Source organism: Eublepharis macularius, chromosome 9 (genome assembly GCF_028583425.1).
Source record: "Eublepharis macularius isolate TG4126 chromosome 9, MPM_Emac_v1.0, whole genome shotgun sequence".
NCBI lineage: Eukaryota > Metazoa > Chordata > Lepidosauria > Squamata > Eublepharidae > Eublepharis > Eublepharis macularius.
The window spans coordinates 56068591-56092322 of record NC_072798.1 but is presented as its reverse complement, the minus strand read 5'-3'; the positions used below and the strand labels follow the sequence as shown (position 1 = coordinate 56092322).

At 43.4% G+C, this 23732-nt stretch overlaps 1 protein-coding gene across 4 annotated transcripts in view; it reads left to right on the top strand.

The window, feature by feature from the left end:
- The window catches only part of ACSS3 (acyl-CoA synthetase short chain family member 3), a 77740-nt gene that overhangs the window by 21860 nt on the left and 32148 nt on the right, over nucleotides 1-23732 (top strand). For 3 of the 4 annotated variants that reach the window (XM_054988855.1, XM_054988853.1, XM_054988854.1), the window contains exons 4-9: nucleotides 1689-1823; nucleotides 1935-2075; nucleotides 5828-5908; nucleotides 5991-6086; nucleotides 17078-17229; nucleotides 18593-18696. In XM_054988855.1, the coding sequence (XP_054844830.1) occupies nucleotides 1689-1823; nucleotides 1935-2075; nucleotides 5828-5908; nucleotides 5991-6086; nucleotides 17078-17229; nucleotides 18593-18696 (709 nt within the window). Of the gene's footprint in view, nucleotides 1-1688; nucleotides 1824-1934; nucleotides 2076-5827; nucleotides 5909-5990; nucleotides 6087-17077; nucleotides 17230-18592; nucleotides 18697-23732 lie in introns of those variants that run through there. The other variant, XM_054988856.1, reaches the window with a different exon arrangement.

Genomic DNA, 23732 nt, shown 5'->3' with positions numbered 1-23732 from the left:
ATCAAGCACCAGTCCATATGCAAAAGAACCTCCTCAGGATACAGTGAAGCCTCCCGCCATTAGCATTCCACACCCTGGGAAACTCTTACAGGATGACTCAGCTCAACCCCACCCCTCCTGAGTAGATATAAATGACCTGCCAACACCTTTTCCACACTGTGACACTGAGAGATCTCTGTCTTTTGGTGCTACACCTCTGAAGATGCCAGCCACAGCTGCTGGCGAAACGTCAGGAACTACAATGCCAAGACCACGGCAATACATCCCGGAAAACCCACAACAACCATTGAATATTCTGACTGAAAGAGCATTGAAACTAATAGGTGGTCATTCTTCGGGGTACTTTTATGGAAAAAACACACAAATTAGAGCTTACAGGGTAACAAAAGGATATGCTTCTTTATTTCTGTGCAAAAAATTTTCATGGCTAATGAAAAGTGTTGTTTTACATCACTAATACAATTTGTACTCATGCTAGAAGCTTGGAAATGCTAAACTTCTATTTCATAAAATGATAAAAATAGACATTTTTAGCATTTAAGATATAATAAAAGATCTTCAAGCGCTATCAGTGTAAACAGGACTGAAGGAAAATGAACACCTCTTCAGATTTCTTTGGAAAATTTCAGTGAATGTTAGTTACCAGGTAAAATTAAGCTGGTTTGTATCAGATTCTTCTCTGTAGTCTCTTTCTGGCTCTGTTCATGTTTTAAAATTGTTATTTGTGCAGAAAAGAGAAAGAAACAAAAATAACAAAAACAAAACAATGCTGGCAAATCTATACATAAGCTTCTATAAAAGGTCTCTTGGCTTTATTTTTCAACGCCCTTCTTTAGGTTCTTCTGCCCTTCTGAGGAGATTTCACTTGGAAATCATACAAGAGCATAATCACATAGAAAGTCTTCTCTTTTCTCCAGTTATAGCTCTTTCCATTCTGTCTCTTATCTTCTCCGAGTTCTTTTGGTATTTAAAATTGTGAGCCTACAGTATTGTTAAAAGAGTGTAAATACTTTTAAATCTGTTTCTTTCCAATTCAAGGAAATGAATGCTGTATTTTGAATAAAACAGAAGTGACATTTTCATGTAGACCTTCTATATTACTAAGTACATGCTAACTAACTAGTACAAATAAGTAAGACATCTAAGGCTAAAACACTTCCTTGTAAGAAAGCTTCACTGAATAAAATAGGTCTTACTCCCTTGCTTAGAATTGCTTTCTTAGACCAAAGACTACGAAGTATATACTGACACAAGACTGAGAAATAGCGTTTTTCCTTCTTCTCTCAAGATTCCTCTTGAGCACAAAAAAAATTTCATACACCACCTACATATATAATGTATGTTTTTAAGCTTGTAGGTAAAAGGAATCTTCTGAGCCAATGGGAAATAAGTTATTTCTCACTTGCCTTCTGAGCTCTGCATTTTAGAAGGCAGGTGTGATTTGCATTTACTTTTCAGTTCCCAGATTGTTTCTAGAGAACCTGATTTACATATGTTTATGTATATTAATTGAAAGTGGCATTCATTCAGGATCCTAATCCAGAGTTTAAATGAAAAACAAGACAGAGATATTGTATATATGACCTTATACGGTATTCCTCAAACATTTCACAACATAGTCATTTTCACGCATGATATTTTTTCAGAAAATAATGTTTTAATGTATAATTCTTTTTTATTTCTTTCAGCCCAAACTAATTGTAACATCAACTTTTGGAATAGAACCAGGACGGAAAGTGGAATATGTACCACTTTTAGAAAAAGCATTGCAAATGATAAAACACCAGCCTGAGAGAATTCTGATTTACAGTCGTCCTAACATGGTACGTTTACAGTTAATAATTTTTATACACATTCCTGGACAGCTTTTTTCTTTTATTAAAACCTCCGTTTGCAGTTGCAGTATTGTATACTTTATATCCTTTGGTGTGCAGGGAACTGTCCCTCTTACTCAAGGACGTGACATAGACTGGCAAGAAGAAATGGCAAAAACAAAGCCATGTGACTGCATCCCTGTTCTTTCAGACCACCCACTTTATATTCTTTATACATCAGGAACAACAGGTACACCAAAGGTAGGCCCTGTCTTTCAATGTAAGTATCTGTGACCAAATTATGTTTTATTCCACCCCACCCTAGTGTCGGGCCTTTTCCTGGCTCTAGGGCCTAGCTTGACTGACGCCTCACTTATTTTTTCTTTGCTTGTCTTTGTTTCTTCTTAATTCATTCTCTGCTCTTTTGAGGGCTCACACTCTTAATGTTTCCTTTGGTTTTATTTTGTGCATCTCTCCCACCTGGGCAGGTGTCTGTGTGGTGGTTTTGGGGCCCTCTCCCCAAGCCCAGTCTCGGGGCCACTGTCTGGCTCTGGTGCCTAGCTTTGTGGGTTCTGGTCAGTGTTTTGCAATCTTGGCCAAACTGGGAGGATGGGTGGAAGAGAGCCTGCTGAAGTCTCCCTGCGAGTTTGGCATCTTTGGGTATGAAGGGGGCCGTTGAAGTGCCCCATGTTCTGACGAATCACGAAACTAACAAATCATATTGCGAAACAGGACAATTTCATGGAAGTTCATGTTTCATGATTCGTGGAATGTGACGAAACACAAAACTCTCATCTCGCTTTCCCCCATTTTGTGCCCATCTCTACTCTTAACTTATTCTGAAATATATTGTCATTGAACGTTTGAGGCCTTTGTATTCCCTATCCCTAAATCATTCCTAGCTTATAGTTTCATCTTGTGTGGTTCACCTTGAAGATTCCATCTAGTTTCATAGTGTCTCTGATCTTCAGATTCTGTTAATTCCCCTAGATATTCTATGTTGTGGATATGGTTAATGTCAAGGATCTAAGCTTCTATGAAGAAATGGCTTAAGGATGAGATCAATGAAGTGTACTGTAACTGATGAACTAACCAGAAAAGAAAGAAGCTCACAAGTAAATGAGAAGCAAGAGGAATGATTATTGTAACACAGCAAACTTGAGTAGGCTGAGTAAGAATGAGAAGGAAGAGATATTAAACTATTCATGAGGAAAGACTGAGAATTTCTTTAGCTGTTAACAGGAAGTGCTAGTAACTGGACGGGCAAATTACACATCCATCTGATGAAGGTTCTATTTACTGTTTTAATGAAAGCTCATGTGGGAATTGATCAGGTTTTAGATGTGGAAATTGCTTGTGTGTATCCTTTGTGTGCAGGGGTGGATCTACATTTTTGGGGCCCTGAAGCTTGAACTGTTATGGGGGCCCCTTCACAACCAGCATCAGTAGAGCAACAAGGTCCAAAGGGCCTTGCTGCCCTTGCAAGGACTGTGAGGCAGAGAAAAGGGTGGTGAGGTAGAGCCCTTGAAAATGGGCCATATAGTGAACCCCTTCCCACCAGCAACAAAGTCAGGGGAAACCACTGTTATCTTCTTCACTGGGGTTGTTTCATGGCAGATCACAATTTTAAAAAAAGTTTAACCACTACATCTCAGATTTTGATTAAAATTGCTCTACTGGGTTATATCAAATGTCAAAGTCACATATGAATAAAATTTCCTAGGCTATGCCTTATAGTTTCTGAGTTATGGGGGATGAAAATTATGGAAATGTTGTATACATGCATGATGCATCATAGAATCTTTAAACATAAAAGCCAAGCCATGTTCCCAACAACTCACTTTTTATCCTGGTGCAGGTGCACTGAGGGCCCTGCGGTGTCCTGTGCCAGGATAAAAAGTGAGTCAGCGGTGGCAATCCTCTGAGGGGCTACAGAGATAGCGCGGCCTCCCTCTGGCTCAGCAGCCCCTCAGAGGCCTGCTTGGGAGCCAGCAGGGAGGTGAAGCACAGGGGAGCCTACCTGTGTGGCCTCCCCCGGCTCCACAGCCCTCAGAGGACTGCCTGGGAGGTGGTAGGGAGGCAAAGCATGGGGGAGCCCTCCTGCACAGCCTCCCTGCAGGCCCCACAGCCCCTCAAAGGCCTGCATGGGAGCCAGTGAGGAGGTAAAGTGAGGGGGAGCCTTCCTGCGTGGCCTCCCCACTGGCTCTGCAGCCCCTCAGAGGCCTGCCTGCAGAGCTGGTGGGAAGGCATAGTGCAGGGGAGGCCCCCTGGGTGGCCTTCCTGCCACCTTGCACTTCCCTGCCACCTCTGTGGCCCCTCAGAAGCCTGCCTGTGGAGCCGGTGGGGAACCGTAGCACAGAGGAGCCCCCCCACATGGCCTTCCCACCACCTCCATGGTGGCAGTGGGGCCTTGGGCCCACTGCTAGAGCCCGTTGTATTTACTTTTACAATGGGCTCTGTTAATCTCTAATAATTGCACAGGTTACCAACTTTTACCTTCAATAATCAAAAGCAGGCCTTGAAACAACGAGATCTGTGTAGGCCTTTCCTCACCTAAGGTCAATATTAAGTATGTCAATCCATTGGCTTATGATTCTATCTCTAAAATAGCCTTATTTTAATAACAAATACTTTAAAAAACTCCATTAATTTTTGTTGAAAAATTCACTCATTGAAAAAAAAGTTGCTTCAGGGGCCCTCTGGGATTAGGGGCCCTGAAGCTAAAACTTCATTAGTTTCACCGTAGATCCGCCTCTGTTTATATGTGTTTCTCTTCAGGTATTAGTGATAGATCAATCCTAAATTGGTCATTTCCACCAGTTCTCCCTTCCTGCTGAAGACCTTCCTCATGCTGGTTCTCTTATTCCCCAGGATCAGTATTTTGTGGAGATCAGTGTGCTGGAGTGGAAGGAAGAATAGGCAGACAAGTTCTGTAGTACTGATAGAAAATTTAGTCTGGATCCAACCCTTACAAAGAATCTATGTCTGCCAGATATGCAAGTCAGTCCCTCAAATATTTGGCTGGTTGTGTTTTGTTTAATGTCTGAAGCAATGTTGGACTGTATTTGGACATCAGGTCAAAGTTAAATAAGCCATCAGGATTAAGGAATTGGGAAAGGGAAGCAGTTTTTCCCTCTGATGTGGTAATCCTGGCAAGCTGGTGGTATAGACTTCACAGTTCATACTGGTTCCTTAAATGGAACTGTAGGAACTGAAACAATATTCCTGTTCCCTGGAATTCTACCTATCTGTACATGTCTTCTGCACCATTTAGGCTGTAGGATTATTTATTTATTTCAGTTCACGACCAGCTTTAAACTAGTAAAATGAGACAGTCCCTTATTTGTTAAGAATTATACAAGTTAAAACTTCAGTTAAAATAGTACAAATATAAATATTATAAAATCTAATTAGCATATATCACATATCTTACAACAATTATCATAAATATAAATATAGACCCGCATAAACACTTAAAAATTAGAAAGCAGAGATCTTAAACAGCCACCATATGGTAACCTCCTAAAGTGGTCTGAATTAAAGCCCAGATACGCCTAGTTGGTGTTTGTTGCGTAATTTGATCACCATCGCACAAAATTTAGCTGTTGCCTTAGTAGTGGCTAAAGATTCATCGGTTACCTTAAGTGTCAAATAAATCTTGTAAATAACTTTAAATACACAGTAGGATCAGTGGCCTAAGTTTACCTCTTTGCCCTAGTTGTGGCAGGAAATGATGGGATTTCATTTTAAGCACATTTTCCAGGACATGAATTCCAAAGCATGTCAGCTTTTATTTTAGAAGAACAAGTTTTTGGCTCTCAAGAATGCAGAAATAAACTTCACAGATGAGACTATTACACACTTTGAGATTTCCCCCCTAGGAGATAGCGGAGGGGGGAGTAGTAATTGCCTTTGCAAGTTAAATGATAGGAACAGCAATTTCTCTGATGAGAAGAGGTTTCAATGCATATTTATTTACAATTGATCTTAATTTCAAATTGCTTCTCACTTAGGGTGTTGTTAGACCAACAGGTGGCTATGCAGTTATGTTAAATTGGACCATGTCAGCTATATATGGACTTCAACCAAAAGAGGTAATTTGAATTTATATGCAACTTTATAATTACGGGGATTTCATCTGAATGCTCTGTTTCTAATTTTTTTTTTCAATTGTAGGTTTGGTGGGCAGCTTCCGATTTAGGCTGGGTAGTTGGCCATTCGTACATTTGTTATGGACCTCTCCTTCATGGAAATACAACCATTTTATATGAGGTAATGGCTTCTTTCAATGCTGTTTGTAAGTACTGCTTTATTTTATCAGGTTTTAGAAGTACACTATTGCTCTTAAAAGCACACACTACATGTATTTCAGTATATAGTTCAGTAAACCCATACAGAAACCTTTCAAAAACAACGGGAAGCTGCTGAATTGGAATTCATATGTAAATTTGACTCAGTCAAGATGGGATTGAATAGAGACTATGAAAGGTTATCTCATTATCAGAAGTAACTGACTTCCTTAACAGAAGCAAACTGATCTCCATATCAGAAGCTACTGTTGGCATCTACTCTGCCTTCCCCTCTCCACCTATATATCTGACCAGTTTCTTTTGGCCCTCCATGCATCTGACGAAGAGAACTGTGATTCTCGAAAGCTTATGCTACAATAAAGTTGGTTAGTCTTAAAGGTGCTACTGGACTCTTTTTGATTTTGCTACTACAGACTAACACGGCTAACTCCTCTGCATCTAAACCCATACAGTAACTGTATGATGCTGTTGGGAAGAAGGCAGTAAGAATGTAATGGTGCTTGTATAGAAACATAACCTGTACAGAGATAGGGAGAGGCCATAACTCAGTGGTAGAACATGTGTTTTACATGCTAGATACAAACATTTTGCATCTCCAGTAAGAACAATCTCAGATGGCAGGATCAGGAAAGACTTGCCTAAGCCTTTGGAAAACTGCTGCAGATCACAGAAGGCAATACTGGGTTAGATGGACAAATTGGAAAGGATTGGGAAAATTCATATATTTAATGGTTATTTTTCCCCCTTAGCTTGCTACAATCACATTTTTAAAACAAATATTTTGTGGGAGGATCTTTAGCTGCAACTCTTAGAGCACATCTTCCTTTTTTAGATGTTTTCAAAAGCAGTGCTTCCTTGTCTTGTTATGTTGTGTAGTGTTTTAGCCTTGCATCACCGAAGGTGTAGTTGTTCAACACCACCATTCTATGTATTAGGGTTGCCAGGTTCTGTTTTCTAGCTTGTTTTGGTAAAGGGCATGGTTTTGAGACTTTCCTACCTTATCTGAAATCATACATCCTACAGTTACATCTCAGGAAAGGGCACACAGGTATAGACAGGGCTTTTTTTCCTGGGAAAAGAGGTAGTGGAACGCAGTGGGTTGCCCTTGGAGAAAATGGTCACATGGTTGGTGGCCCCGCCCCTTGATCTCCAGACAGAGGGGAGTTTAAACTCCCTTCTGTCTGGAGATCAGGGGGTGGGGCCACCAACCATGTGACCATTTTCAAGAGGTTCCGGAACTCCGTTCCACTGCGTTCCAGCTGAAAAAAAGCCCTGGGTATAGAGTGTATTGTAATGTGTACAAGCAGCCTCTAGGGTACAGCTTTCTGCTTTGTGTGTTCTTCCGTCTTGGCCCTTCAGGGCTCCTGTAGCAAATTAGTGGCTGCTGAGGCTGGAGTGAGGGCCAAGCTACAAGTGACGAATGACAATTGAATGGCAGGTGGATTGAGTGGAGAGCAAGTGGAGGGCAAGTGAACAGGGAGGAATACACTTGCCATTCAAGTGTCATTTGTCACTTGTAGTTTGGCCCTGAGAGGCTGATGAGAAATGCAGGCTGAGCCAGTGTGAGAGATGAATAAAAACCAGTTATTTGTATATAAAGCTGCCATGTCCTGATGTTAAGATACAACATATGGAGACGATGATAAACTGAAGCCTCATCAATGCCTGCCACTTTGGGGACTGTGTCACAATTTGATCCATGTCAACAAATTTGGGACGAATACTGTAAAATTATCACACATTTTTTTCATTGCAAATGATGTAACAAATGGGGATAAAATGAAAGCAATTCTGCAGTGTGGGGCCTTCCACTTATAGTTTAATGAGAAATCTGTCACTACCTGAAAAACCCAGTGGTAAAACTTTTGGAGAGTTAGTAAATTTGTTGAAGAACCACTTTAATCTTGTTCTTATCATATACATGGAGATAGTGGAGCATTTTAAATTTAATTCACGATCCAGAAAGTCTGGGGAGTCCATAGGGGAGTTCATGGCTGAACTAAGTTCTCTCAGAACTGCAATTATGGTGCCACATTGACACAGATGTTAAGGGATAGGTTAGTTTGTGGAGTAAATGATGAGAAAATCCAGGGTTACTATCTGAATCCACCTTGACCTTTGATTCGGCTTTGATATTGGTCCTAGCAATGGAATCTGTGACTAAAAATATACAGGACTTGCAGGCACCACCCCTATACCAGGAGAAGGATCCCATGCTGGGGGTGCCTGAGCGTGATTTGAAAGTTGTCAAAGAACCAGAAAAGAGAAAGAAAGGTCGGGACAGCTGTTATCATTGTGTTGGATTCCATGCTTCCACAGTCGGTATATTTAAAAATGCAAAATGTTACAATAGTAGTCTCATTGGCCTCCTTAGAAGAGTCTGCAGATCTATGACACAAAGTTATGTGAAACATAAATCCTTAACTCACAGGATGCATGCTGTAGAAGATGAAAGTCCTGTAAGTGTGGCTGAGGATGTAGCCTATACCATTTACATTCTGACTGAAACAAAAATTCCTAAGATGAACCCTATTTGCATTACATTAGATGTAAACAACAAGAAGGTATCATTTGAACTGGACACAGGTTGCAGTATGACTCTTATGAGTCAAACCTCATTTGAGGCATGGCAAGAGGGGGAAGCACCCTTATTGTAGCCTAGTACAATTAAACTGTGAACATATACAGGTAGGGTTGCCAGGTCCCTCAAGTCTCCCAGCGGGAGATTGGGATGCTGGCTCATACCTCCTTGGTCCTCTTGCTGTTGTGAATGGGAGTGACATCACGCAGGGTCAAAGGCGCCTGCATGACAACGTCACATGTGCCGGGGAGGGTGGAGAGAGCGGGCAGCTCTCTCTTGCCACTGTGGTGGCGGCGCCCCTTGTCCCTGCCGGTGCAGGCAGCACAGGAGCAGTGGCGGCTGTGGCGAGGGATCGAGCTGAGGTGGCCACGGCCAGCTCTCTCTCTTGCCATGGCTGCCGCCGCCCCTGTGCAGCCGCCACCAGCAAGGACAAGGGGTGCGGCAGCGGTGGCAGTGAGAGAGAGCAGGCCGTGGCCACCGCAGCTTGCTCTCTCGCCGCCACCACTGCCATGCCCCTCGTCCCTACCGGCGCCGGCTGCACAGGGACGGCAGTTGCCATGGTGAGAGAGAGAGAGAGAGAGCACGGCAGCTGCAGTGGTGGCAGTGAGAGCGGTGTGCTCTGGCAACCGCCGCCTGCTTTCTCTCTGCTGCTGCCACCACCTGCTCTCACGGCGCGGGAGTGTGCCCCACACCCAGTGGTGCGTGGCCCGCTCTCACAGCGTGGGAGCACACCCTGCACCCAGGGGTGCGCTGTGCCACCCGGGGAGGGAGCGCCCCAGGGAGCGCACCCCCCCCTGCCGGCCAGGTAAGTGGGTGTGGGGGGGAGGGGGGGATTGGGGGATCCCCCACCCTAAGCGGGGGGATGGGAACCCTATATACAGGAGACACACTTAAGTAACTAGGTGAGGTTGAGGTCACTGTGTCCTACAAAGATAAAGTAAAACTGTTACCACTGGTAGTGGTTTCAGGCAGTGGCCCCAATTTACTAGGTTAGCTGATTTGGGTTCAAGATTTGATGAATGGTTTCAAGTTTTTATCCTAGAGAAGGAATTTTCTTGGAAGATGTTTTATCTGTGTACCAAGAGATTTTCCAGAAAGCAGTAGATGGTATGAAAGGTACGGTGGCAAGAATATATATAAAACCAAACATAACTCCTAATTATTTTAAACCTTTATCTGTTACTTTTGCAATGAGTGTCTTTCACAACTGCAGACCCATTGTGGTTGTTGATCAGAGGCCAATGCAACGTTCTACATGTCAAAGAGTTGCTCCTACATATTTAAGGGACTATGTTGTATAAAGTTCTTCATGTTCTCCTTAGTATTGTTGTTAGGGTATTCTAGTTTTGGAGTTCAATAAAAACTTACGTGTGTGGGGGGGTGGGGGGGGGAGGAAATGTTGTAATGTATACAAGCAGCCTCTAGGGGACAACTTTCTGCTTTGCGAGTTCTTCAGTCTTGTCCTGTCAGGGTTTCCTGTAGCAAATTGGTGGCTGCTAATGCTTGACTGAGAAGCTGACTACAAAATGCAGGCTGAGCCTTGAGTGAGAGCTGAATAAAAACCTGTTTATTGTATATAGTAGAGCTGGTGTGTCTTGGTGTTCAAGATACAACAGGGTGATCAATGGTCTTCTGGGCACATCTCATCATTTGGCCAAGCTGTCAAAGGATCTGTGATGGATCATTTCTAATTTCCCTTCTTAACCTCTGTATCCCAGACTTTCAAAATGATTGGTTAAGAATAGTCTTGGAAACAGACTTTGGGCCCATTTCTAGGAAGAGGAATGTCAAAGCTCTTTTACATGTATAGGATTGGCTAGTAAGATACCTTTTCATATTTTCTTTCTGGTATTTTGACTAACTTGTCTGTCTATTGATTCTTCCCAATGATCTGTGCTTTCTGCTGTTTATATTTAGTTGTCCAATACTTACATTACTTTGAAAGTGTACTGAAGAATGTTTGGGAGAAAATCTCAGTTGCAACACTAAGACTGCTGCAGATAGGCTGAAAAGTTTTGGATAGAAAGGTGGGGGGGGGAACCTACAGGTCTCTGTTTCTTTCTCTTTCTCACATGTATGCTCATATATAGATTTTCTGTCTTCTCCAAAGGAGCTAGGTACAAAGAATCCTCTTTGTTGTGATAGCTAAAGGCTGAAGTAACAATCCTGAGAAAATTGGGAAGGAAGGGGTTGGGGAGAAAAAGTTTTTTAAACAGCCAGACCCGCTTGATTCTTGGTAAACCTTGGTGCAGGGCAGCTGAGGACCAAGAGGGCAACTGTGATACTCCTGTTGGTTAGTAAGTGAATTTATTAAGGTTTCATGTGTGTAGAATTGTCTTTCTGGAGACTATTCAGAGGCTCTAACGTTTGCAGCTGTAGTCATAATCTCTGTGACAGTAAGTGGCTAGAGCTGAGCATCAAAGTGTGGGGTTTCTGTCTCATCGTCCTGTGTTGCTGGGTATGGGTGACAGGAGGATGACCTGCATTCCTCATCTTTCAGAGATTTCTAAAACGCCTCACCTGTGGTCTGTTTTGATACATTCTTATATGTGGGATTGCACAGAGTATGCACTTTAAGAAAAACAACTCTTACCGATAAACAAGTCTATTTTTCTAGTCAAATATTGTACCTAGTTGATTCTGTTTGTCACATTTGTGATGCGATTTTATAACAGGAAGCCACAGCTTCTTAAAGAGATGCTACTGTATGGCAGCAAAGTCCAGTGGGTGAGATGTTTTAATCCCTTATTCATTCCTCATTGTGTTGCCCTGGTTTGGTAAGAAACTCATGAATAGCCTGGTGGGATTTTTTTTAACTTCCCACATTTTAAACAACAGTAGAAGCATGTATTGTCGAAGGCTTTCACGGCTGGAGAACGATGGTTGTTGGGGGTTTTCCGGGCTGTATTGCCGTGGTCTTGGCATTGTAGTTCCTGACGTTTCGCCAGCAGCTGTGGCTGGCATCTTCAGAGGTGTAGCACCAAAAGACAGAGATCTCTCAGTGTCACAGTGTGGAAAAGATGTAGGTCATTTGTATCTACTCAGGAGGGGTGGGGTTGAGCTGAGTCATTCTGTAAGAGTTTCCCAGGGTGTGGAATGCTAATGGCGGGAGGCTTCACTGTCTCCTGAGGAGGTTCTTTTGCATATGGATTGGTGCTTGATGTGCTAATCTTCTCTGCAGGGCTATTGTCGGGTGTGGAGTGTTTTGTTGGCCTGGTGTTTTTCAGAACCGGAGCCCATGCTCTGTTCATTCTTAAGGTTTCTTCTTTCCTGTTGAAGTTTTGCTTATGCTTGTGAATTTCAATGGCTTCCCTGTGCAGTCTGACAAAGTAGTTGGAAGTGTTGTCCAGTATTTTGGTGTCCTGGAATAAGATACTGTGCCCTGTTTGAGTTAGGCTATGTTCAGCCACAGCTGATTTTTCAGGCTGTCCAAGTCTGCAGTGTCTTTCATGTTCTTTTATTCTTGTCTGGATGCTACGCTTTGTGGTCCCGATGTAAACTTGTCCACAGCTGCAGGGTATACGGTATACTCCTGCAGAGGTGAGGGGATCTCTGCTGTCTTTTGCTGATCGTAGCATCTGTTGTATTTTTCGGGTGGGTCTGAATACTGCTTGAAGGTTATGCTTTTCCATAAGCTTTCCCATCTGATCAGTAATTCCTTTGATATATGGCAAAAACACTTTTCCTGTAGGTGACTGTTTTTCCTTGGTTGTTTGATTCATCCTGGGTTTGATTGCTCTTCGGATTTCATTTCTGGAGTAGCCATTTGCCTGAAGTGCGTGGTTTAGATGATTAATTTCCTCATTGAGAAAGCGCGGCTCACATATCCGTCTTGCACGATCCACTAATGTTTTCATTATGCCTCTTTTCTGTCGGGGGTGGTGATTGGAGTTTTTGTGTAAGTACCGATCAGTGTGAGTTGGTTTCCTGTAGACCTTGTGACCTAACTGAAAGTTTGCTTTGCGGATGACCAAGGTATCCAGGAATGAGAGTTTTCCCTCACTTTCTTTCTCCATTGTGAATTGTATGTTCAGGTGGATGTTGTTGAGATGATTCAAAAACTCCCTCAATTCTTCCTCCCCATGGCTCCAAATGATGAATGTATCATCCACAAACCGGAACCATACACTGGGTTTGTGGGGTGCTGATTCTAGAGCTGTTTTTTCAAAATGTTCCATGTAGAAGTTTGCTATAACTGGGCTGAGTGGGCTCCCCATGGCCACCCCATCCATCTGTTCATAGAATTCGTTGTCCCATTGGAAGTAACTGGTTGTCAGACAATGATGGAATAAGGCTGTTACATCCTCTGGGAAAATCTGATTAATCAGTGCAATAGTGTCTTTTACTGGAACCTTGGTAAACAGGGATACAACATCAAAACTGACAAGTATGTCTTGTGGATTGAGTTTCAGAGAACTGACTTTGTTGATGAAATCTGCTGAATCTTTGATGTAAGACGAGGTTTTCCCGATGTGGTCCTGCAGGAGATCTGCCAGATGTCTAGCTAATTCATATGTCGGTGAACCAATGGCACTCACAATGGGTCGGAGTGGGACTGAATCTTTATGTATTTTGGGGAGTCCATATAGTCTAGGTGGCTGTGCTTCAGTCTTGCATAGTTTTCTGTGCGTGTCGGGATGTAGTGAGGAATTCTTGATCAGCGCATTTGTTAGCCTGGTGATTTTGCAAGTGGGATCTCGTTTTAGTTTTTTGTAGGTGGAGGGGTCCAGGAGTTCCTTAATCTTCTTTTTGTATTCCTCCGTTTTCATGATCACTGTAGCATTGCCTTTATCAGCTGGTAGAATGATGATGTCTGGATCTGCATTGAGGGTCTTGATGGCATTTCTCTCCTTGCGTGTTATATTGCTGGTGGGAAGCTTTGCCTTTCGTAGAATCCTGGCTGTCTCTCCTCTTATTTCCTCAGCTTCCTCTTCAGGTAGATGACGGATGGCAGCTTCTACATTTGCAATGATGTCTTCCACAGGAATTCTGGTGGGGGTGACTGCAAAGTTTCCTCCCTTTGCCAAGATGGAGGTTTCTTCTGGTGAGAGTTGACGGTCTGTCAGATTGATGACAATGCGTGCATTGTCGAGCATTGGGCTTGTCTTTCTTTTTTCCTGTAGTTTGTTAAACTTCTGCTTCTGTCTGGATGTGTGGTTGGTAAACACTTGTTCCATCTTCCTGTAGGTGAGATTATCGACCTTGTCCCAATCCTGACTTCTCATTTTATGGCTGGTGTTGATATGCAAGCAAAATAGCTCCTTGTCTGTGGCAGCAAGTTCTCTGCGGGTAGTATGGATTCTCTCACGTAAGAGGGCCTGTTCTAGACGGTCATAAATGCGGTTCGCCTGTGTGGTTTTGAAGATTCTTTTAGTTGTGAGAAAAGATGGAATGGTTCTTGTGTCCCTGCAGCGTAGAAGAAAGGTCAAAGAACAGAGTAGATGTGCTTTCTTGTTCCGAAGTGTTTCCAATCTTCGGGTCTGTTGGAATGTTTCCTCCCCGTAGAGGTGTTCGATGTATTGTCGAAGGCTTTCACGGCCGGAGAACGATGGTTGTTGGGGGTTTTCCGGGCTGTATTGCCGTGGTCTTGGCATTGTAGTTCCTGACGTTTCACCAGCAGCTGTGGCTGGCATCTTCAGAGGTGTAGCACCAAAAGACAGAGATCTCTCAGTGTCACAGTGTGGAAAAGATGTAGGTCATTTGTATCTACTCAGGAGGGGTGGGGTTGAGCTGAGTCATTCTGTAAGAGTTTCCCAGGGTGTGGAATGCTAATGGCGGGAGGCTTCACTGTCTCCTGAGGAGGTTCTTTTGCATATGGATTGGTGCTTGATGTGCTAATCTTCTCTGCAGGGCTATTGTCGGGTGTGGAGTGTTTTGTTGGCCTGGTGTTTTTCAGAACCGGAGCCCATGCTCTGTTCATTCTTAAGGTTTCTTCTTTCCTGTTGAAGTTTTGCTTATGCTTGTGAATTTCAATGGCTTCCCTGTGCAGTCTGACAAAGTAGTTGGAAGTGTTGTCCAGTATTTTGGTGTCCTGGAATAAGATACTGTGCCCTGTTTGAGTTAGGCTATGTTCAGCCACAGCTGATTTTTCAGGCTGTCCAAGTCTGCAGTGTCTTTCTCAGATCTCCTGCAGGACCACATCGGGAAAACCTCGTCTTACATCAAAGATTCAGCAGATTTCATCAACAAAGTCAGTTCTCTGAAACTCAATCCACAAGACATACTTGTCAGTTTTGATGTTGTATCCCTGTTTACCAAGGTTCCAGTAAAAGACACTATTGCACTGATTAATCAGATTTTCCCAGAGGATGTAACAGCCTTATTCCATCATTGTCTGACAACCAGTTACTTCCAATGGGACAACGAATTCTATGAACAGATGGATGGGGTGGCCATGGGGAGCCCACTCAGCCCAGTTATAGCAAACTTCTACATGGAACATTTTGAAAAAACAGCTCTAGAATCAGCACCCCACAAACCCAGTGTATGGTTCCGGTTTGTGGATGATACATTCATCATTTGGAGCCATGGGGAGGAAGAATTGAGGGAGTTTTTGAATCATCTCAACAACATCCACCTGAACATACAATTCACAATGGAGAAAGAAAGTGAGGGAAAACTCTCATTCCTGGATACCTTGGTCATCCGCAAAGCAAACTTTCAGTTAGGTCACAAGGTCTACAGGAAACCAACTCACACTGATCGGTACTTACACAAAAACTCCAATCACCACCCCCGACAGAAAAGAGGCATAATGAAAACATTAGTGGATCGTGCAAGACGGATATGTGAGCCGCGCTTTCTCAATGAGGAAATTAATCATCTAAACCACGCACTTCAGGCAAATGGCTACTCCAGAAATGAAATCCGAAGAGCAATCAAACCCAGGATGAATCAAACAACCAAGGAAAAACAGTCACCTACAGGAAAAGTGTTTTTGCCATATATCAAAGGAATTACTGATCAGATGGGAAAGCTTATGGAAAAGCATAACCTTCAAGCAGTATTCAGACCCACCCGAAAAATACAACAGATGCTACGATCAGCAAAAGACAGCAGAGATCCCCTCACCTCTGCAGGAGTATACCGTATACCCTGCAGCTGTGGACAAGTTTACATCGGGACCACAAAGCGTAGCATCCAGACAAGAATAAAAGAACATGAAAGACACTGCAGACTTGGACAGCCTGAAAAATCAGCTGTGGCTGAACATAGCCTAACTCAAACAGGGCACAGTATCTTATTCCAGGACACCAAAATACTGGACAACACTTCCAACTACTTTGTCAGACTGCACAGGGAAGCCATTGAAATTCACAAGCATAAGCAAAACTTCAACAGGAAAGAAGAAACCTTAAGAATGAACAGAGCATGGGCTCCGGTTCTGAAAAACACCAGGCCAACAAAACACTCCACACCCGACAATAGCCCTGCAGAGAAGATTAGCACATCAAGCACCAATCCATATGCAAAAGAACCTCCTCAGGAGACAGTGAAGCCTCCCGCCATTAGCATTCCACACCCTGGGAAACTCTTACAGAATGACTCAGCTCAACCCCACCCCTCCTGAGTAGATACAAATGACCTACATCTTTTCCACACTGTGACACTGAGAGATCTCTGTCTTTTGGTGCTACACCTCTGAAGATGCCAGCCACAGCTGCTGGCGAAACGTCAGGAACTACAATGCCAAGACCACGGCAATACAGCCCGGAAAACCCCCAACAACCAACAGTAGAAGCAGCTTTGTTATTAGTCCCTCTTGCTCAGAACACATGACTGCAGGAAGGGAAGCATGTCTTCAAAGCTGGAGGGTTGAACAGGAGAGCCAGTCCTCTGTTGTTTTGTTATATGAGAGGTATAACCAATTACCACCTGGCTATTTGTGCAGTCTTGCAGTGCAGGATATTGCAATGAGGAATCACAACTAATCTCAGCCTGGCTATTGATACAGTGACTTGCATGGAAAAGGGTTGTTGTGCTCCATATCATGTATGGAAGGAAATAATAAATCCTGTTTGGTGTCCAACCTTATTCCCTGTATAATAGGTGTCAAGTATGGCACTGAGCATTCCTTATTGAAGAGCATTGCCTACTCCTCTGTCCCTTCACACATTCCACCTCAGCTGCGTTGGCCTAAAATTTGAGACAGGAAGTTGAAATATTGGGCTCACTTTCTATTATTCTGTTTTTGAGTATACCATGAGGTGTTTACAGTACAGCAAAGGAATAATTTTCTCATTTTTGTACAAAGGTGTTGCTTGAATGTGCTGTTCTCAAGTCAATACTACTGTTGCATTTGGAACTCAAGTTATGAAAGAAACATGAAACACTTTTACTCAGTGACAGCTTTGAAATAAATCTCTTCATAGGGGAAGCCTGTGGGAACTCCAGATGCTGGTGCTTTTTTCCGTGTGCTGGCCGAGCACGGAGTGGCTGCCCTTTTTACCGCACCGACTGCGATTAGAGCAATCCGTCAGCAGGACCCTGAGGCTACCTTGGGGAAGCAGTACAGTCTGGCAAGGTGAGGTTAAGCTATAACAGAAGTGTATTTACTATTAGAAACAAGGACAAAGATGATTATATAGTGAGATCAGCAAGCTGTGAAGGTGCTAAAACAAATAGCCTGATCACTTGCATGTATGCGTGTGCATGCATACGTATTTTGTCAGTTTACAAATATCCCTTTCTGTTCTCTGGTCTCCCCGTAGCTCTCTCTTAAAATGTCTTGAGGATGAGGTGGCGCAACTGCTGCTTCCAACTCAAGCATTGTTTCAGCCAGTGCAATATAGTGGTTAGAGAACCAGGCTGAGATTGGGGAGACCCTACTTCAACTCCCTACTCAGCCACGAAGCTCACTGTATGGTCTTGGACCAGAGGCTTTCACCCTAATATAGCTCACAGAGGAAAAGAGAAAGATGTACGCTTCCCAGAGGAAAGGCAGTAGGGGTGTGCACCCGAAAAAGATTTGGGTGTCCTGCTTTGGGTTTACCTGAAGCAGGAAAATAATTTGGAATAACCTGAATTGTGAAGCAGCAAGCTGATTTGGATGTTTAAACTGCTTCAATATGCTCCGCAAAGATTCAGGAAGCTCAAAGCAGCACCGAAGCTCAAGTCAGCACTTTTCTTGCAGTTTGCAAACAGCAAGAAAAGTGTTGCTTTCAAGCTTCCCACCCTGCTGCCTTTTTTACCCGATGGGAGGGGAAGGAGAGAACTCCCTCCTCTCCGTTCCACCATGTGAAAAAAGCAGCTGGGTGGAAGTTTGAAAGCAGCACTTTTCTTGCTGCTTTCAAAGTTCAAACTTCTCACCCTGACACTTTCTTCACCTGATGGGAGGGGGAGGAGGGAACCCTCTCCTGTTGAAGAAAGCAACACTTTTCTTCTCGCTTGCGGATACGAATTGCTTTGGAAAGCTTTGCTTTGGGATTCCCGAATTGACTTAGCAATGCTGGGGCTGATTCGGGAATCCTGAATCTTTCCAAATCAGACCCGATTCAGGTTAAAATTGGAGACCTGACACACACATCTATAAAAGGCAGGGTAAAAGTGAAACAAACAAAAGTATGCATTCCAGGAAACTTGAGTGCTCTCAAATTTGCCTTCCCCAACCACAAGTAAATGATTGAACTAGGAAAAACCATTCTTTTACTGAATATGATACGCTCTCTGGCTGTGCAAGATAGAACCCACTTTACCACAGATTCCTCTCAACTAAAAATGTGATTTCTGTCTATCCAATGGGCTCCATATTTGACAAAAATCTGTCCAGCTACATGATCAGTTTCACAACTGTAATAAGCTTAGCTGTACATTTCAGTTCCTGTATCTGAGAAAAGCTATTAATAAATAATGGGGAGTAACATTGAAAATAATCCTATTTTATGTAGGTTCCGAACATTGTTTGTAGCTGGCGAGCGATGTGATGTGGATACATTAGAATGGTGCAAAAAAATCTTTAAAGTGCCAGTCTTGGATCACTGGTGGCAAACAGGTAAGTTATATTTTTATAAAACAAAACAATTTTTTACTTCTTTAACTCTTGTGAATTTCTGTATATTGTAGTGAGTATTTGGGACTCGGCCCTTATTTGGCCATGGACTCTAGCAAGAATTTAACTTTGTCTTTGTTCCTTTTGATTCCTCTTACTGTTTGTCTTGTAAGAAGGCACAGACTTTCACAGAAATGTGTAATTAGGTTGTAGAAGTCTACCCTTCTTCCAGGGCACAGTCTGAGGCTCCTTCTCCAGGCTGTCCCTGTGTGTGTGTGTGTGTGTGTGTGTGTGTGTGTGTGTGTGTGTGTGTGTGTGTGTGTGTGTGTGTGTGTGTGGTAGTTAGAGGTTCCTCAGAAAGGAGGAAGGAGAGTGGTTAGTAGAGATGGGCACGAACAGAAAAAAAAACCCAATCATGATGTTCGTTGTTTGTTGCCATCCACAAACAGGGACTCACAAACACTTACGAGCATGACCTGCTCATGAACATATTCATGGTTGGCTGTTTGTGGGGGCCAGCAGGCTGTCCTCCAGCTATCATCCGAGTTTAGTCAAGATCCCTACTGCACCACTCCCAGAAACCTGACCTGAGCAGGCACCAGGAAAGGTATCAATAATAAATAATAGCTTGGCCCAGAGCCTGGCAGCAGCCCTGGAACCTGAAGAGGTAGATCCCTATCCCACCACACACACAGAAAATTCGAACACCAATGCACTCTCTCTATCAGAATGCCAACAGCAGCTGTTTCTCTTCCTCTCTACTGTCTGCAAAGCCAGAGCTGGGAGCCCCCTCCCCCCTGGTCTTTGCTCCCTTGTTGTAACAAATTTGGAGCTCCACACTTGAAAGGAAGACCTGCCTATCAAGCTAAATTGGGCTTAGATGGGGGTTTCCAGGGCAACAGCAGGAGTTCAGACAGAGTTCAGATAATCCCTGCCTAAGTTGCCAAGGGAATTGATTGCAGGTGCGAGACTGTCTGGCTTGACAATCAGCAATGAACGAGGCTTGCAACGACCACCTGTTCGTTTAGAATGGGGCCTCGTGAACAGTTTGTCCGTGAACAGCAGATTAGGCTGTTCGTGGCTTTTTTTTGTTCGTATTGCTGTTCGTGCCCATCTCCAGTGGTTAGTAGTGCATCCTGTTCCCTCTCCGCAGGGGTGCCCATGCTCTTCCTCCCTGACCCTTGCTTCCCTGGCCTTTTGAAAGCATCTTCTGGGCAGGGCTCGCCCCAGAACCAGCCTCCCCCCCCCCATTGCCCATTGGAGTGGTTTCCTGGGCCTGCCAGGCCATTGGGTGGGTGGGGCCCCTGGATCCCACCTCCACCTCTTTTTTCTGCAGCCCCCACCCTTTAGGAGGGTGGGGCTGCAGGACGCCCAAGGTGGCGGCTGCCCATGCCGCTGTTGTTCCAGTGGGTGGCGTCAGCTGTGCCTTCATGGTTCCCCAGGTCACAGGAACAGGGCTGGGGGCTGAGCCTGTGTCCACTCCCAGCATCTCCGGCTGGGGCTCAGCCCTCATCAGTCCCAAGGATGCCCAGTTTGAGAGGTCTTCGCTCCACCTTGCTGCTGCTGCCAGACAGGCCTGTACTGCCTTGTGAGGAAGCTGAAATGCTGGGCCAGCTGCTTGCTGTGGTGCCGCAGCTCCTTTCAATCAGTTCCCTGGTAGGTAGGGACATGATAGCAGCTTGCTTGGGTCTGGGGGTACTCCCTGGGCATTGCTGGGGTGTGGAAATGGGGAATGGCTGGTGTCAGGGGAGCCGACCCCAGACAGAGGTTTATATGGGGGTCAGGAATTACCATTTAAGAATGCAAGCAATTTTCTGAGAGAGGAACAAAAGACAAGTTACTTGTCTATATCAGTGGTTTTAATTTTAACCCACTACCACCTACTAAGTACACAGTATTATAACCATTGCTCCATGAGCCACATGTAAAAAATTAGGTCATAAAAACAGCACTTCAGACAAGGAAATGTTATTTATATAGGTATATTTGTTTTATATGCATATGATGTACAGCTCTCAGGCATACATCTTGTGCCAGAGCAGCCAACTCCTTGATAATAAGTTTGCTTCCTATTTGCTGTGTACCTGGAGGAGGAATTTAGGATCTGACCTTTTACTTCAAGATGGAGAGAAGCAGTATAAAGCAACTCTTCTCCTTCAGCTGTCAGAAGCCACTGCAGATGGGACTTCCTAAAATCCAAAATGCTTCTCATTCTCCCCACCCTGAACATTTGTAGATCGTCCCCACAATTGCTCAGTAAGAATTGCTGGTCTACATGTTAATAAAATAGATGTCCTTTATACGGATGCTTTGGTGCCTCTAATACAAGGTGGGCTGGAGGACGGCCCCTCAACTTAAAGGGACCTCCATTTAGACAGAGACTTGAGTGAGGGCTGAGCATGTTTACTGCCCTCATGCTAGTGATTCTTGAGAGTCAAGAGGAACATGCCTCAATAAACTCTGAGTCAGTAAGGATGTCTCAGAGCAGCCTTTTCTACTTCAGCCATGGACTGATAGAAAGAGGGAGATACTGCACATCTTGTGACTTGAGACTAGCACAAGCTGTAGAGCTGCAAGCTTTCATGGCCTCAGTGTCATCATGGGAGCTTGATTGCCTTAAGGGATATAGTACCTGCATTTAAAACAAGCAGCCCATAGTAGCATTGGTCTCAAAGGGAAAACAGCAAGCTCTCACACACCAACCTCAAAAAGATTATAGTGGCTGGGCAGCTGCTGCCACGGCATCCTTTCTTTTTGAGCCAGGAAGTAGCCTGTTCATACATGGGTCCTCTGGTGGGTACATGGAACTGGCCTTACCTACAGAATCACTGCCAAAGCCACTTGAAGGCTAGAGCTCATTTTATCCTGAAGTGACAGCTGTCTTAGAACTGGCTGCATAGAAGTGGGTGGGCAGGGGGACATGCGTAATAAAGTAAGGATGTTTTCCTGCTTTCTGTGCTTTTTATCTTTCCTCCCTTTTCACAGAAACAGAGGCACAGTGGTAAATTCTGCAAGCTTTAAATAAACTATTTAAGTAGTTATAGCTTCCTTGAGAATAATGTTTACATATAATATAGTAGCCACAGTGCTATTAATAACCTGGTATTAGTTCTCCGGACATGTGAGTTCTGTTCTTCCCTCCTTTGTGTTGTTGTTTTTCTTCTTCATACAGAGAAATGTTCCATAGGAAAGGATGGCATGACTCGGTGAGAGTGAGCATGGAGGCAAATCACAGGCTGTGATTTGAAAAAAAAAAACCCTCTGAATTCTCTGCTTCTTATTTAGTAATACAATTTTGTGTGGGTGTTAGTATGCTGGCATGTTAGCCACTTGTTTAAAGTTCAAAACACAACATTGTTGTGATTTTCAGTGCTTGCTTACTTACTTCCCATCCTTATAATTGATTTGCAGATCTCCTGTCACTAACTGGCTCTCATTCCTTGTAATTTATTTATTTACTTCGTGTAGATCCCAGTTTTCTCTTGTGGGGACCAAAGAGGCTTACAACATTCTCCCCTTCTCCATTTTATCCTCACAACAACCCTATGTGATAGATTAGGCTGAGAGTGTGTGACTCGCCTAAGGTCACCTCACAAGCTATCATGGCCGAGTGGGGATTTGAACTTGGGTCTCCCAGATCCTAATCTGACACTAACCACAACACCATGCTGGTGACCATGATTATGAGATCCGATTTACTGTATCCATTCTGTTTCCCTTAAGCTGATGCTTTTATGTACATTAAATATGTATCAGGCGTTCTTCTCAGTTCTTCTGTTTACTCTTTGAAGCTGTTGCATGGATATGTTTCCGTCTGTTCTGTTCTGCAGTTGTTCTGATTGAAGAGTCAAGGATTGCATGTTCAGACATGGTGCTGATCGCAAGTTATTTTTAGATATGCTAGAAGAATGAGATGAGGAAGGAGGGCACTTCTAAAATCTCATTTACATAAGGGAGAGAAGCCGTGACAGCCTCCGGTTTTATATATTTCTATGAAAATGTTACAGGTTGCGGATGTCATTCCTGTTGCTTAGCAACAGCTTTTTCTAGTTCAGAGACTTGAGTCTTCATTAGGGTAAAGTGGATGGTTTTACTGATGATTTGAGAATAGGGAACTGAGAGTTAAGCTCCATGAATCTCTTTTATAGAAAGAATAATCCTTTACAAGACTTAAGGCAGCCATGATGAGGCTTTGGTTGAAGAAAGAGTGAGAAACAGTTTATAAAATGCTAACCCCTGCTGTAGGTCATTGTTACTTAAATAAAATAGACTCAATCTAAATCAGTTGTTTCCATCTTTATACAATTACTATGACTAAAGCAGCAATAACATGTTCTTGAAATGATTAAATTGTAAACGGTTAATACTGAGATGTGTAATTATTTTGGTGACATCCATTTATGTTTATTGCCTCAGTTCTAAGCAGCGCAGCAAACTGCAGCAAATAGAGTGCTTGGATTAAGTTTAAACAAAATCAGACTTTTGTAAAGCACATTTTTAAAAATTTTGCAAAGCAAAGTTGCTTTTCTCTTAAGCCCTATATAAGAAGTTTGGAAAGTCTGATTTCTCCTGTCTGGCGAAGTAATAATCTGGCTTGCTGCCTTTTTCTTTCATCATACGTGATGTGAAGTTTTGTAGTGCAGTGGATGGATCTGTTTGTGCTAGGAATGTAGGATGTACATTTAGAAATGAAGGACATAAAACTGCAATTTCAACTTTTTGAATTAAAGCAGAATAATTCAACTGTTGACCTATTTTTGCAGCTTCTGTGGTATGAAGGTTTTGCACGTTTCAGGACAGGGAGTGGAATGGAAGTGCCCTGTTTTTCAGATTTTTCCTATGATCATAGGTTGTACACAGCCTTTTCAACAGGCAAATGATTGCACATTCCAGAAACTACTCCTTTATCATGAGGAACAGTCTTAGAGATCCAAAATCCAAGTATTCCGCGGCTTTGCACTTGAAGGCAAAATGTTAGTTTTAGCTTCCTAATGCCCTTACAGCTATTGCTTCATGTACTTCAAATATTCTGGGTTGCT